Source organism: Xyrauchen texanus, chromosome 6, assembly GCF_025860055.1.
Source record: "Xyrauchen texanus isolate HMW12.3.18 chromosome 6, RBS_HiC_50CHRs, whole genome shotgun sequence".
In the NCBI taxonomy this organism is placed as follows: Eukaryota; Metazoa; Chordata; class Actinopteri; order Cypriniformes; family Catostomidae; genus Xyrauchen; species Xyrauchen texanus.
In genome coordinates this window covers 34,464,336-34,480,580 of record NC_068281.1, presented here as the reverse complement: position 1 = coordinate 34,480,580, position 16,245 = coordinate 34,464,336, and the positions used below count along the sequence as shown (strand labels likewise).

General features: G+C 42.2%; 1 protein-coding gene across 1 annotated transcript in view; it reads right to left on the bottom strand.

Annotated features, from left to right (window-relative positions):
- The window catches only part of LOC127644616 (MAGUK p55 subfamily member 7-like), an 81,205-nt gene that overhangs the window by 37,905 nt on the left and 27,055 nt on the right, over window positions 1-16,245 (bottom strand). The window contains exon 14 of the mRNA XM_052127880.1: window positions 3,323-3,339. Coding sequence (XP_051983840.1) covers window positions 3,323-3,339 — 17 coding nt within the window. The remainder of the gene's footprint in view (window positions 1-3,322; window positions 3,340-16,245) is intronic.

Below are 16,245 nucleotides of genomic sequence, written 5' to 3'. Positions count from 1 at the left end.
TAATACTGTGTTTGACCCCCTTTCGCCTTCAGAACTGCCTTAATTCTACGTGGCATTGATTCAACAAGGTGCTGAAAGCATTCTTTAGAAATGTTGGCCCATATTGATAGGATAGCATCTTGCAGTTGATGGAGATTTGTGGGATGCACATCCAGGGCACGAAGCTCCCGTTCCACCACATCCCAAATATGCTCTATTGGGTTGAGATCTGGTGACTGTGGGGGCCATTTTAGTACAATGAACTCATTGTCATGTTCAAGAAACCAATTTGAAATGATTCGAGCTTTGTGACATGGTGCATTATCCTGCTGGAAGTAGCCATCAGAGGATGGGTACATGGTGGCCATAAAGGGATGGACATGGTCAGAAACAATGCTCAGGTAGGCCGTGGCATTTAAACGATGCCCAATTGGCACTAAGGGGCCTAAAGTGTGCCAAGAAAACATCCCCCACACCATTACACCACCACCACCAGCCTGCACAGTGGTAACAAGGCATGACGGATCCATGTTCTCATTCTGTTTACGCCAAATTCTGACTCTACCATCTGAATGTCTCAACAGAAATCGAGACTCATCAGACCAGGCAACATTTTTCCAGTCTTCAACTGTCCAATTTGGTGAGCTCTTGCAAATTCTAGCCTCTTTTTCCTATTTGTAGTGGAGATGAGTGGTACCCGGTGGGGTCTTCTGCTGTTGTAGCCCATCCGCCTCAAGGTTGTGCATGTTGTGGCTTCACAAATGCTTTGCTGCATACCTCGGTTGTAACAAGTGGTTATTTCAGGCAAAGTTGCTCTTCTATCAGCTTGAATCAGTCGGCCCATTCTCCTCTGACCTCTAGCATCAACAAGGCATTTTCGCCCACAGGACTGCCGCATACTGGATGTTTTCCCTTTTCACACCATTCTTTGTAAACCCTAGAAATGGTTGTGCGTGAAAATCCCAGTAACTGAGCAGATTGTGAAATACTCAGACCGGACCGTCTGGCAACAACATTCTGACATTCAGTTTGGAGTTCAGGAGATTGTCTTGACCAGGACCACACACCTAAATGCATTGAAGCAACTGCCATATGATTGGTTGATTAGATAATTGCATTAATGAGAAATTGAACAGGTGTTCCTAATAATCCTTTAGGTGAGTGTATATGTTTATTTTATACTTTTATATTTGCTAGTGAATGTTTAATTTGAAAGATTGCATTGCTGATGCTCAGGTGTCTTAATGGACAGGCACATTTTTAAAACCTTTTTAAAAAACTGAATGCAATAAATTGCTGATTGCTAAAAACCTGTATTGTGTTTGCAGTCATTGGTCAAGTTTTGAAGAATTTATGGAAGTACAGCAAATGTATTAATTGTAGGAGTGCAGAGTGCAGTTCTAGAGCACAACTGTAGAACTGCAGTACAAGTGTGGTATTTTGGATGCAGTATTCCTGCAATTTTCAGTACTTCAGTACAACTGTGGTAATTTGGATGCAGTATTCCTGCAGTTTCCAGTACTGCAGTAATACTGTGTCCAAATTACCACACTTTTACTGCAGCTAAAAAACTGCAGTTATTTTATGTACAGGAAAGTGTCTAATTTCTGTGGCACCAATGTCATCAAATTAAATTACGAAAAGAATGACAGTTTTCAGACAGATTGTCCATACAGTATACAACCCCTGTTTTCCATTGGTTGGACATCTAGATAGTCCCACCCCAATCAACTGCATATGTAGAGCCAATTTTGCATGTTGGGCTTTTCGGGATCCGCAAACAGAGAAAAATGTTTTGATAGCACCGCAAAGTTTACAACATTCACGAAATCAACATATAAATGGCTAAATTATACTTTAGTTCCCTTTCTGTCACTCACTCGACGTTGTGTTGATTGTAGTGAGCCTCGGAAACCTCTGACTATGAAAAAGGCCAATGCCAAATTGCCGAACAGAATTTGCATGGCCCGCCCAAGGACATACAGGTATGATGCCTTTCCTCCTTTGAGTAGTTCCTGGATGCGGTAGATATCTCTCCGCTTCTGATGGTCATATATGCTGCCTCACGTGTATGGGCACACTGAGGTAGCGTCTATGAATGTTTCATATTCTCATTGACAGCGTGACTATGGCAACTTACGGTCACGACTTTCCTTCCTTAAAGGAAACGCCACTCCTGCCGCCCTCACGTCGCGCCTTTTTTCCACGGGATTGAGGCTGACCTGGCTGGCGATGGAGGCGATTTGAGGAGTTTGTCAGGCGCGGTTCTGCCGGGTAAATCTCCGCAGACCACCCGCCCCCCCTGCAAGCTCATCTCGCCCCCACGGCCAGTCCGATGTCTCCTTCAGACCCCCAGAGCTGGATAAGAATATCGCTGCCACCTTCGGGTCTGCTCGCCCACTCTGAGACAGAGGCACAGATGTCCGGGCCACCAAGAACGTTGGGCTGGACTGGAACTTCCCGTAACCCCCTCAGTAACCCCCTGGGTTTCTTTATTCCCAGATGTGCATGAGGAGCTGACAAAGTCTTGGAGGGCACCTTTACCTGCCCGAAACCAACCTCTCACTACCCTCAATGGCGGGGTGGTCCACAGGTACACGGAGGTCCCCCAAGTGAAAAAAGCAGTTGTGGTGTGTCTATAGGACGACGTCGTCCCTGGTGTCCAAAGCCTACAGCACCACCAGACGGGCCGCTTATGCTCTGCATGCCACGGCTCTCCTGCAAACCCACCTCCAAACAGGGTTCCTGGACAGGCCCGCAGTTACGTTGGCACATTGTGGCAGGGCGGAGGGCAGGGCCTGGTCGTGATCCTACACACCCGGTCCCGTATTAGGCTAATTAAGCCACAGTGAGGGATAAAGGTCGACTGCAGAGGATCGTGCGGGAGAGAGAGATCGTTTACGGACATGTCCGTCATGTGTGTGTTTTTGTTGTGTTTTAAGTTTATCATTAAACTATTATTTATATTGAAAAGCCGGTTCTCGCCTCCTCCTTTCCATTGATCACTTTACACACATCAACTGCCTAGAGTTGCTGGCTTTATTTCTTGCCCTGCAGAGTTTTCTCCCACTGATCCGAGGTAAGCACGTCTTCATCCATACAGACAGCACCACGACAGTAGCGAACATAAATCGCCATGGCGGCGTGCGCTCTCGTCACATGTCACAACTCGCCCGCCATCTCCTCCTTTGGAGTCAGCACCAACTGAGGTCATACACCACTCATATCCCAGGCAGCCTCAACACGACAGCGGACGTGCTGTCTCGACAGGCTCCGCTCAACAGGGAGAGGAGGCTCCACCCCAGGGTGGTTCAGCTGATATGGGACCATTATGGCAAAGCACAGGTAGACCTGTGAGATCTCCCAAGAGAACTCCCATTGCCCACTCTGGTACTCCCTCAGGTTGGAGGCAAGTCCCCTCAGGACAGATGTGCTGGCACACAGCTGGCCCCGGGGGCTGCGCAAGTACGCGTTTCCCCCAGTGAGCCTACTTGCACAGGTGCTGTGCAAGGTCAGAGAAGATGAGGAACAAGTCACTCTAGTGGCCCCTTACTGGCCTATTCGGACTTGGTTCTCGGATCTTATACTCCTCGCGACAGCACCTCCCTGGCAAATTCCCCTGAGGAAAGGCCTTCTTTCTCAGGGAAAGGGCACCCTATGGCATCCACGCCCAGGCCTCTGGAACCTCCACGTCTGGCCCCTGGATGGGATGCGGAAGATCTGAGTGGTCTGCCACCAGCTGTCATAGACACTATCAACCAAGCCAGAGCTCCCTATACCAGGCAGCTTTACGCCCTTAAGTGGCATCTGTTCGCAAATTGGAATTCTGCCTGATCTGAAGACCCGCAGAGGTGCGCAGTCGGGTCGGTGCTCTCATTCCTGCAGGGAAAGCTTGAGGGGCGGCTGTCCCCCTCCAAGATTCAGTGGACGGTAAGTCCCTAGGGAGGCGCCCAGAGGTTGAATCCTCCCAGGCCATGCCTGTTCCTCTCGTGGGATCTCTCTGTGGTCCTTACGGGCCTTCAGAGAACCCCTTTCAAGCTGCTAGAGTCAGTCGAGCCAAGTGTCCTCTTCCAGAAGATGGCCCTCCTGATTGCGCTCACTTCCATAAAGAGGGTTGGAGACCTGCAAGCGTTCTCTGTCAGCGACACTTGCCTGGAGTTTGGTCCAGCAGATGCTCATGTCATCCTATGACCTCGACCGGGCTATGTGCCCAAGGTTCCTACGATCCCTTTCAGGGACCAGGTAGTGAACCTGCAAGCACTCTCCTAGGAGGAGGAAGACCCTGCCTTATTGTTGCTGTGTCCGGTATGTGCCATGTACCTATTTGGACCGCACGCAGAGCTTTAGTCTCTATGAGCAGCTCTTTGTTTACTTTGACGGACAGCGGAAAGGGAACACTGTCTCCAAACAGAGGCTCGCCAACTGAGTAGTCGACACCATCGCATTGGCCTATCGGACCCAGACCCACTGTGTGCTTTTACTCCCAGGTGAGTCCTCAAACTTGCGCTCCCTGGATGTTCTTCCTCCCCAGCCCTCTGGCTTGTGAATTCAGTGGAGGAATTCCCGACCAGACCCACTAAAGACCCACTAGTTACTCTATACTGGAATAGGTGCTCCATAGGTGCCGATTATTATGGTAACTCCCTGGGATGTATTTTCCGTGGTACGGTCCCCCTGTCAGGCAGACCCGCGTCTCCCTTGGGCAGTCCCCTCTGCCCCGGTCATTGTGTTTGTAGAGCTCCTCCCTCATTAGGCAGCACCTACCACTTCGCCACTTCCATAACTTCCGTAACAGGCCCATGTGACGTATTTGCCACATTTTCACATCCCCAGCCTGGAAGAGATGTGATCTCCGCAGGGTCTTTTCCCCCTGAAAGAATGCCTTCCCCGATGCGTGTTATAGCTAGATGGCCCCGGCCGCATCTAGCACTCTATGAGGAGAAACATAGAGAGAGAAAAGGCTGTGGCTGGCGCTCCCATGCTTGTCACATCGCTTGTTCCCACCCCTCAAGGGAAATCCTTGATCGGATCCCAGGAACCTAAAAAACAATATGATGTCTTAGTGGGACTTTGGGGAAGGTTACGTGCAGTCTGATGCCCATGCTCCTTTGGCACGCTATAGCTTGCTGCACCAGCATCAGCAGATCATGTAACACGGTTCAGTGGCGCTATTGAATAGGGACTTGTCACTACAATCGGCACAACATCGAGTCAGTGACAGACTCACTGACTCGATGTCTAGGTTACTAGTGTAACCTCCGTTCCCTGATGGAGGGAATGAGACGTTGTGTCCCCCTTGCCACAACATGTGTTCGCTGTAATGGCCGAACCTTATTCTTGGCTCTTCAGTGCAGACTGAACAGATGCACAATCCCCGCCTTTCATACCCGTATGTCCGGGGGCGGGACATGCAAATTCTGTTCGCTAATTTGGCATTGGCCTTTTTCGTATTCAGAGGTATCTGAGGCTCACGAAAGAAGCCCCTTGTGTCACTACATACATATACATATACATATGTACATATGCGACTTACAATGCACTTATTACAGGAACAATCCCACTGGAACAACCTGGAGTTAAGTGCCTTGCTCAAGGGCCCAACAGTGGCATCTTGGTGGTGCTGGGGCTTGAACCCCTGACCTTCTGGTCAGTAACCCTGAGCCTCAACCACTGAGCCACCACTGCATCACTACAATCGACACAACATCTCGTTCCCTCCATCAAGGAACGGGGGTTACACTAGTAACATAGATGTAGTCTCTACATATTAAGATGTGATAAAAAAAGTATGTTGACATCACCTCACACATCACCTTTATAAAAGAGAGAAACATACCCTTGAAAACATTGGATACCCTCTACATTTCCAGTCTGATGCCTCACAATCCTTGAGCGAGGCATGGTGCTCCTCTGATGAGCCATTAAATCATAGATAGCAGGGAGCAGGGACCCAACAAAGACACCACATCCCATGCTGCGGGATTTGGAAAGAGAGCCTGCTTATATGACGGGGAATTCAATAATATATTTTTGTTATGCTTCTTCAGAAACCACATACTGCACTAAACCACACCAAGTACTCAATCTATATTATCATCTGTCACAAGCGGTTGATAAAATGCATGAGATATCATATGTGATCGGTTGCACCAGACTGCATGTTAAAAACATTATCTGTTTAATGAAGACTTGCGATTGCCTTAAAACCAGAGTCTACTAACACACACAAGCTGTGGCTACCTGACACCAAAAACATCCAAAATATCTGGAAAAATAAGCAAACAATCTGGAATTTTAGCCATGCATTAGCATGTGGTACTGCAATATATTGTAAATAGTCTTGTTGGTATTTGCTGATACATTTTCCAGATTTCCCCAGTTTAATATCCTACCACACCTCTCCGCCATGACCCTTTTCATATCCATCACTTCCCTGGGCATTGTATCTCTGCGTCGTTACTCTGAACAGCACCTCTACATTTTAGAAGGGATTTGTTGAATAGATTTATAGAAGAATGCTAAAAATTGTTCAAACAGCATCCAGCGCTATCAGAGCTCTCCATCCATGGCAAAAGCTTCCAATTTTCCATCACATACTTGTTAGACCACCACTGTGATAAATCTGAAATTCTGGACCTGGCAAAGTAAGCACTAAATGGCTTGGCCCCATTGTAATATCTTAAGCATGTTTTATTGAGGGACTGCAAAAGCACTGATGCTAGTTTGGACATTGTGTGTCCTGGTGATTCGTTGTAGACAAACTGACTTCTGAATTGGGGCCAAGGTTTGCCAAAAAGCTGAAAACGAGGCATGTATCTGTTAGACTCATCCAGTAGCCATGCTGCTAAATGAGCATAGTGCATGTTCACCTTTCTGATGGTTATTGTCACTAATGGAGCAGCACAAAGCACCCAGTCTGGAGCCATCAAAACCTTTCCCATAAACATGAATGCTCAAACCAGATCAGGCTAAATCTAAAACTAATGAGCCTCATCTTAAATAAACATCATCCTCATAACGGTGTGGGAACATAATGCTGGACTACAAATACTATATGCAATGGAAAAATAAGAGGCTGATATTGACATCTCTAACAACCTCCTCATTCATCAGCATTGTGACCAAAACAGTACAAGTCACATGTCGGGCTTCAGGATGAAATGCCCATGCACTGTAGAGCTTGCACAACTACAACTATTTAGTAATCAACTACTCATCCATAAAGGTTTAATACTAATTGACATGTCAGTGTTTAATTTATGTATTAGCTCAACAAACATGGTACAGCAGTTTCAGGTAAGTTGATGTTAACAGAGAGCATGTGAGTGGAGAAAATGGTCAGACTGATCACACTGCAAATTTGACAATAGTAGGTTGAAATTTCTGCTACTGAAATTGATCTGTGCTCATAGAAATGTTAACCACTGCCCCCTGAGGCTGGAGCTGGAAGTGTTGTTGACCAGTTTCTGGGTGAAATGTCTGTGGCACTAGTAAAAAGATATGTAATTATTGAATTGAATATATTTTCATCCAGGTTTTTTTGTTTATTCAGACTGGAAAATGTTTATTTATTCAAATAGTTCATTCTGGTTGGAAACAGCATTAATAGTACAATTTATTTAAGCACATAATAAGTGACATTACATATTCAAACATTAGGGGGAGCTCTCGGAGAGACCTGTTAAAAAATATCCTCATTACTACAGGTGATGTAGTTATGGGCAGTGAATGCCAGAGTGTTCAGATGCTCTGCTAACAATTATTTTTCATGTTATAATCTTCCCTAACATATTCCCCACCAACATAAATAAATGAATGTGCTACATCCGAAAAGGCATCTGTTCCTTTATACATGTCATATATTTTGGCAAGCCAGACAATGAGAAGTAGAGCACAGTGGCGGAGAGCAACTCTTCATCCAGTTAGAGGAGGATCATCTTCATGAGGTTTGCTGATACATGAAATGTGATGGCTTATATGCTGATTGGCCCTCAAGTAAGTCCAAATAAAATAGAGGAGGATGAGGATGAATGTGAGGCCAGCCAGTGCTTCAAAGATTTACTCTCATTTGTGAGTGAGGTAAGACAAGGCATCACTGATGCAGAATTGACAGCAGAGGGACCCATTCAGGTGAGAGGGCTGGAAGAGAAGTATCTGAGCTGCCCACAAAATATTGATGAATAAAGTTGCTGTGTGAATGAAAGTGTGAAAAAAGACATGTTAAAAGTAAAACAAAGTATGACAAGAAAATTGAACCAGCACACAAGCTGACTGAGGTGACACTGAGAAGGGAGTTTAAGATTTGGGGCAAATTGGAGAAAGTTGGCAAAAAGTCAAGCTATCCTACCCTGATCTAATTAGCCAGATTGGAGTGGGACTAGATAAGTGCCACTCAGAAACTGAAATAATTGAGGCTGTAATAAGAGTCGTAACTCCAGGTCTGTCCTTGAGAGATATGTTGGAGATTAAGAGTGGATTTACACTGCCATCATTGTGTACAATCCTAAAGGGCTACTACAAGGATGACAGCACAGCTGATTTGTACCACCAGCTCAAAAACATCCCAAGAACCCAAAGAGCAGTTCAGAATTTCGTCTTCAGGGCAACTGAACTGAAAAAGAAATCGCTATGGAAAGAAGTAAATGGCGATGATGATCGCTATAGCAGAGAAACCATCCAATGTAAATTCCTTCGCTCAATTGAAACTGTTGAGTGACACTTTGAAATTTCAGATTAAGTCCTTCCTCAGTGACATCAGGACAACAGATGAGCACCTCAATGAAGTTGTGAATGACGCTGCTAAGCTGTAAGGAGAAAGACAAGATAAACTAAATAATCTATACGCAGGTATACCTCCCCGTATACTTGACTTCCATACAGAACCACAATCTGAGAACTCGCTTGCCCCCACCGCACAGCCAGAAAAAGAACACGGTAATGCTGTGGCCATCAGAACTGTAAAAGGAAAGGAAGCTAAAGAATTAAGTGTTACCCAAAATGAGATCCCAAACACTCAAATATCATAGAGGAACTCAATGCTGAGATTAAATAGATGATCAGAGCAGCAATAGAGGCCATTAATAAGACAGCATGATCTAGATATAGGGAAGCAAAGAGAAGCAAGTAGGTTAAAACTGTCAGCATCAATTTAAATGTGGACAAACAGGCCACTTTTCACATGGATGCAGAATACAGAGCCCACACTGAGACAGGGCCATCATTAGTCTTCCCTGAATGATCAGCCAATGGAGTCACTGTGGGACTCTGGGGCACAACCAGCATTGTGAGTGATGTCTGGCAATGACAGCACCTCCAAGACACCATAGTTCAGCCTCTTGAAGAATTACTAGATAAAAAATTAATTGATGCATTCATGACCTCAAGACTAGATTATTGTAATGCATTACTGGGAGGATGTCGAGCAAGATCAATAAATAAACCTCAATTGGTTCAAAATGCAGCAGCCAGAGTGCTGACTAGAACCAAGAAATGTGATCATTTTAGCCCCATTTTACCTGTTACATTTCTTATTCATTTAAAAATTCTGTGAACTACATACAAAGCTTTGAATGGTCTAGCTCCACAGTACTTAAGTGATTTCTACCGTGCAATAATCCATCATGTTCATTATGATCGCAAAATTCTAGGCCTGTTCCACAAAAGGATGTAGATAATTGTCCTATTTGGCTCCTAAACTGTGGAATAGTCTCCCTAACACTGTTCGAGATGCAGACACACTCCCTCAGATTAAGACTAAAGACTCATCTATTTAAGATTAAGATTCAACTTTATTGTCATTGTGCAGAGTACAGGTACAGAGCCAATGAAATGCAGTTGTTTTTGCATATCCCAACTAAGCTGGGGTCAGAGCGCAGGGTCAGTCATGAAACAGTGCCCCTGGAGAAGATAGGGTCAAGGGCCTTGCTCAAGGGCCGTGCAGTGGTATATTGGCAGTGCTGGGGCTTGAACAACCGACCTTTTGGTCAGTAACCCAGAGCCTTAACCGCTGAGCCACCACTGGCCCTATAGCCAGACATACACCTAATCTCTGCCGGAACCAGAAACCAGAAACGTTGATCATGATCTATAACTCTGCAATAAATTGAATTGCATCTATGCTAATATTATTCTATTTGTTTCCCTGTATCAACCTTGTGGACTCCTATCCTGAGATCACCAAAACCGGCTGCATTTGTGTTGGACTCCACTGCTACGTGTCTCTGAGTGATGATGAATAATAGCAGCCGGTGCCAGCCAAACATCACTTCAGTCTATTACGATTGACTTCAGAGGATGAACTGATGCCAACTACAACCATAAGACATGGGTTTCATCATATGCCATTGCCTAAACCTTGGATTTAGGATAGACCTCACCGAAATTACCGGCAGGTTGAACTGCGATGCTCCTAACTGATCTCTGCCTGCATCACCTTGTTTTAATGATGGACACTCTTGAAATGGAATACAAAGACTATCAATTAATTGCCAACAAACCCTTCATCAGCCAACTAACAAGGACTATGCATCTATGTGAACGTCTGCAGCTAATCCAGGATGGACTTCAAATACATTATTCGTTAATCTTACAGTTCATGTAAAATCTTTTCTCGTTTTAACACTGACCCTTAACACTTACTTAGTTTAATAGTTTTAAACTATGACTTGTACTATACATAAGTAATATTAGCATTATAGTAATGTTTAGTCAGAGGGGAACTGGTCCCCACAGTGAGTCTGGTTTCTCCCAAGGTTATTTTTCTCCATTAACCAACATCTTATGGAGTTTTGTGTTCCTTGCCACAGTCGCCTTCGGCTTGCTTACTGGGGTTATAAATACAATTATTATTGAATTACTTATTTTTAAACACGATTCAAAATCGCATTTGATCAAACTACAGAATGATGACTCTAATACATTATAGATATTACAGTTTAATTTTCTGTTAATGCATGATTTTCTATAAAGCTGCTTTGAAACGATGTGTGTTGTGAAAGGTGCTATACAAATCAAAATGACTTGACTTGACTTGGATCACACAAGACTGGAAACAAGACAAACTGACCCTGGACAGCAAACATGAGTAGACTAAAACAGGGAGAGAAACTGTGTGCTCACACAAAGACAGACAATGAAATACAAAACAGACGTGGGACGATAATATCACGGTCCTGTCAGAAAATAACCCAGACTGACAGAGTGACAGGACCATGACACAGACATAAGACGATGTCTGATGTTTACAGTGTGGTTCATATCATGCTTTGTGATAGCAAAGCTCTCCAGGTTAATTTAATTTTGACTTTTACTGATTTCTAAAATATTTGGCAGTTACATGTTCAGTGCTGGGTAGATTACTTCTGAACTGTAATCTGGAACTGATTACAAATTACATTAATCGCAGTCAGTAAGTAATCTCTTGAATTTTTTTTTTAAAGTTCATCTAATCTGAGTGCTTTTGGATAACTTCTGATCTAATTTATGTTTAATTGATGTCACATGCAATTGTGTACCATTTCAACAATTTGCTTAAAATACTAAAAATATCAAAATATTTGGATGACTGAGACTACAATACCCTCTAACTTATTTTGTGTTCCACAAAATAAACAGGTCATACAGGTTGGAACAACATGAGGGGGAGTAAATTATGGCATAATATTTATTTTGGTGTGAAATATCCCTTGAAGTCATGTGACCCACAACTAATCGGTGCAACCCATCATGTGCTTAGTATAAAATAACTAGACAGCGAGAAGGTAACAGTTTAGACAAATTAATCCTTACCTATATGTATGCCACTTATTGCTCCATAGTCCACATCCTCTGGTGATCGGGTGAATGCAAGGCAGAAAGAAGAGAAAAATGCACTCTAATTAATTTAAGATAAATGTGACATGCAGTTAAAGCAACCCTTAATCAAAAAGTGGTGAGAGAATGGGGTAAATTTCTTACATTACTGTTTCTAAACATGATGTAAACATTTAAAACAAAAATACTGGCAAATTAGAGTCGGCTTACTGTTACGTGACAGTGATGAAAAATTACCTTCCATGTTGTCTGTTCAGTGTGAGTGAGAGGGCAAAGAGAGAGAAAAAGAGAGGGAGGCTTTTTTAGAAATTGCACCCACAAGAAAATTGAGAGAAAATATATTTTTTGACATTTGCAGAGGTTAGTGGAATTAAAAAAATAAAAATAAAATCTCAATCTGAGATTGCCCAGGTATCAATGCTTTATGTTATAGAAAGAAACAATACATAGATAGAACAAAATACTAAGCACTTCATCAATCAATCTTACTGTATAATCAGTGAGCATGTGATGTCATTTTTACTACCTAAATTTGGAACATCACGATGGCAAGAAAAAGAGTGGCCCGTTCCTATAAAAAATCTAAACACCTCTCCTCATCTCTGCTCTTTCATTTGGTGGTTTTAGGATGTAAACATTGAAATGATAGCAAGGTATGTAAGAAATATAACTGCATAAAGAGGAAAAATAAAATTATTTTGGAAGAGAGTGAACATGCCTTTATTTTTCTTAAAGGGGACTAGTTAAGTATAGTAAATCCAAAGTTTGCAGAGTGTGGGGCCTGATCTTTCAAACCCACAGTGCAGTGGGAGTCAGGGGACAAGAATTTGACATTCAATCCAATTGTCCGTCAAGCTGTGGCCAAGGTGGATTTTCTAAATAGTAATTGCAATTTTCTGTGACCAAGCTCAACTTGTCCTGGCCATGTCCTCACCTGCGGTTCATTGGGGAATTATGTGTTTCATGCTTTTACAGAGCCAGTAAAAATGTTAGTGCAGTCTTGAGTTTAACATGTGGCATTTTGGTGACCTTGTGCTCGGACTCGAGCATTTTGTGTGAGTGTGTTATAGGTTAGGCCATGAATTGACCTCGTCCATCATCACCATGTGGTGATTCTGAGTCACGGAGCAGCTGTCACTCTTCTTGCATCCAACACACAGATGGAGCTTTTATAGGCAAGACTGTCGCTTTGAACAGACCTACAATGGCTTTTCAAGATGAGATGATTGAAATATTCCAGATCCATCTATTGGTTTTTCACTTTTCCACCCATCTACAATTCCCTCAAAAGTTTATACTGTAGGAAAAAGACTTTGCAATAACATATAGATGTTACATTTAGATTTTGATACATAAATGATCACAGATCTAATGAGAGTGTCAGTGTATTTAGGATTTGATAGTATTTATAGCTCATGTAGTGTTCAGGTAAGATTTTCTTTTTCATTGTGAAAATGCAATATGTTTGTTTAAAGGAAGCTGCATAGTTAAAAAAATTAAACAAAAAAAAAAGTAAAAAGTCACTTGTGCATTTATAAATCCAGATGCGAGAGCGCAGACTACGGGTGTTGGGCATGCCTCTATGTGAACTTCTGCAGTTAATCCAGGATGGACTTCAAATATATTAGTCATTTATCTTACAGATCATACACAATCTTGTTGAATGATGTCAGAATGATGACTCTAAGACATTATAGATATTACAGTTTTATTTTCTGTTAATGCATGATTTTCTATAAAGCTGCTTTGAAATTATGTGTGTTGTGAAAGGCGCTATACAAATAAAAATGACTTGAATTAGATCACACAAGACTGGAAACAAGACAAACTGGCAATGGACAGCAAACACAAGTAGACTAAAATAGGGAGAGAAACTGTGTGCTCACACAAAGACAGACAATGTAATACAAAACAGACATGGGACGATAATGTCACGGTAATGTCAGATGCGAGAGAGCAGACTACCGGTGTTGGGCGGGGCCAGGGCCAATGAAGTCATGACAAATCTTGAAAAACTGATCTGGATTTACAAGTGTACAAGTGAGTTTTGCTACAGGTTTTTGGCTAAGTTTGTGTCTGTTCTTGGATTAATATGAATGTCTCTCTGCAACTAAATTCAAAACACAGGTTTTTAATTATTGTCTGTGAGTGCAGATTGCATCATTCAACTTAAAACTTTTATTTTACAAGTTTTTAGACAAGTTAGTCTCACCCATTCGTGTATGTGTGTGTGTGTATGTGTGTGTGTGTGGGGGGGGCAGGTTTGAGTGGTTTACGAGGACTTTTGTTTAGGATACAAATTGGTTATTACAAGGGTATTATGCTATAAATGTGGTTTATGAGGACATTTCTAGTGTCCCCATAATTCAAATCCCTTAAAAAATAAGTTTTTTGTGAGGGTTAGGTTTAGGGGTAGGGGTAGGGTTAGGGAATATAATATATAGTTTGTACAGTATAAACATCATTATATCTATGTGTGTGTGTGTGTTTGTGTGTGCGTGCCTGCATGTGTGTGAGAGTGCGTGCGTGCGTGCGTGTGTGTGTGTGTGTGTGTGTGTGTGTGCGTGTGTGTCTCTTAAATTCTTCTTCTTATTATTATTATTTTCTTTTGGATGTTCAGATTGCAATTCTAGGAAAAGTTGCAAAGTCTTGTACCACTCAGATTTCTATTAAAAACAAAACTGAAATTGGTCAAAAATGCCCAGGAAGTTAATACAGACTCAAGCCACTGTCAATTGATACTGATGTTGTTTTGGAATCCAGTCCACTTGAATTTTAAATTATAGTAAAACAGTATGCATTCTAAAAGTAAAGGAAGAGTTTATGTGTAGTTTTCATTATTTTATATATGCTTCTCATTATAAATCTGGAGAAGTGCTGTCATGTCTTCCTGTAGCCACACACTACAAATCTTTAACAATGAAAGACGGAATAACAGGGCTTTTGCAATCTTTCCGTGCCTCAGCATGAACATGTTCACACATAATAAAAATTTTTTTTAAATGTCCAGCAGAAACACTGTGATTTACAGCACTACCTCAGACTTTATCAGGTCGTTTATTCAGCTCACATCTTTAGAGAGATGCTCTAGGAAGATGCCAGGCACCCTCTCATCTCAGACTAACATACTTTGTAGTTATCGTAACTGTGACATTTCCACAACCATTTCCACATCACTCTCTGAGACATATCACTCTCTGAGGTGTGTTGAGTCTTGTCTTTGTTTGCACACCTCTTCCAACAAGAGTTCATAAATTTGATTATTTTTTTTTGCTATTGATTTAAAAATAAATGGTTAAACTGGACAATATCATCCAGTCTGTTTCCATCAGGAATAAAAATGCTAAATATATGGCAAGAGATGCTGAAAAGCAGTGAAATGGCTAGTTATAGGCTTGTGCTCAATTACACTTGAAGTCTACTCTTTGAAGAATACTTGTCTACCTGTTTTGTCCAGCATTTCACAAGGTCCTTTGCGGTTGTTCTGGGATTGATTTCTACTTTTCGCTACAAACTAAATTCATCTCTAGGAGACAGAATGAGTCTCCTTCCTGAGCGGTATGATCAGTGTCACCAACTACTTTCAATGAAAAGTAGCTAAAGCCTGCTCAAAAAGCCACTAAATATCTAGATGACATCATGTGTCAATTTGCGTATGCGTGACGTCATCGCATCGTATTTGCATTCTGCCTTGTGTTAGCTCTTTACATCTGTTTGCTTCTCTCTTAATTTCTGTACTCACATACTGTATTTTTATACAGCCGAATCCCCAATAAAGCTGTTCTCATTTACATATGTATGTACGAGTATGAAATAGTGACTGAAATGCCACTCATTAAGACTACATGCTAACCAGTAGTCACTTCCAAGCAATTTCCAAGCTGCTGCTCTGCACTGCTAAAATGCTGATTTTATAACATAAGTTAAAGACAACGGCTGTGCTGTGATTTTGGCTATATATACGTGTAAAACGATCACTCGGAGAGAAAGTTAGAAGCTAAAGAATGTCTTATTTTATTTGCATTTGGAAATTGCTACAAAGGATGAACCAGACTTGTGGAAGTCCACAATTGTTTTTTCTGAGGTCTTGGCTGATTTCTTTAAATTTTCCCATGATGTCAAGAAAAGAGGCACTGAGTTTGAAGGTAGGCCTTAAAATACATCCACAGATACACCTCCAGTTCAGTACACTTCCTATCAGAAGCTAATTGCCTAAAGGCCTGACATAATTTTCTGGAATTTTCCAAGCTGCTTAAAGGCACAGTTAACTTGGTGTATGTAAACTTCTGACCCACTGAAATCGTGATAGTCAATTAAAAGTGAAACAATCTGTCTGTAAATAATTGTTGGAAAAATGACTCATGTCATGCACAAAGTAGATGTCCTAAACGACTTGCCAAAACTATAGTTTGCTAATTAAATCTGTGTTTTAATGACTTCAACCTAAGTGTATGT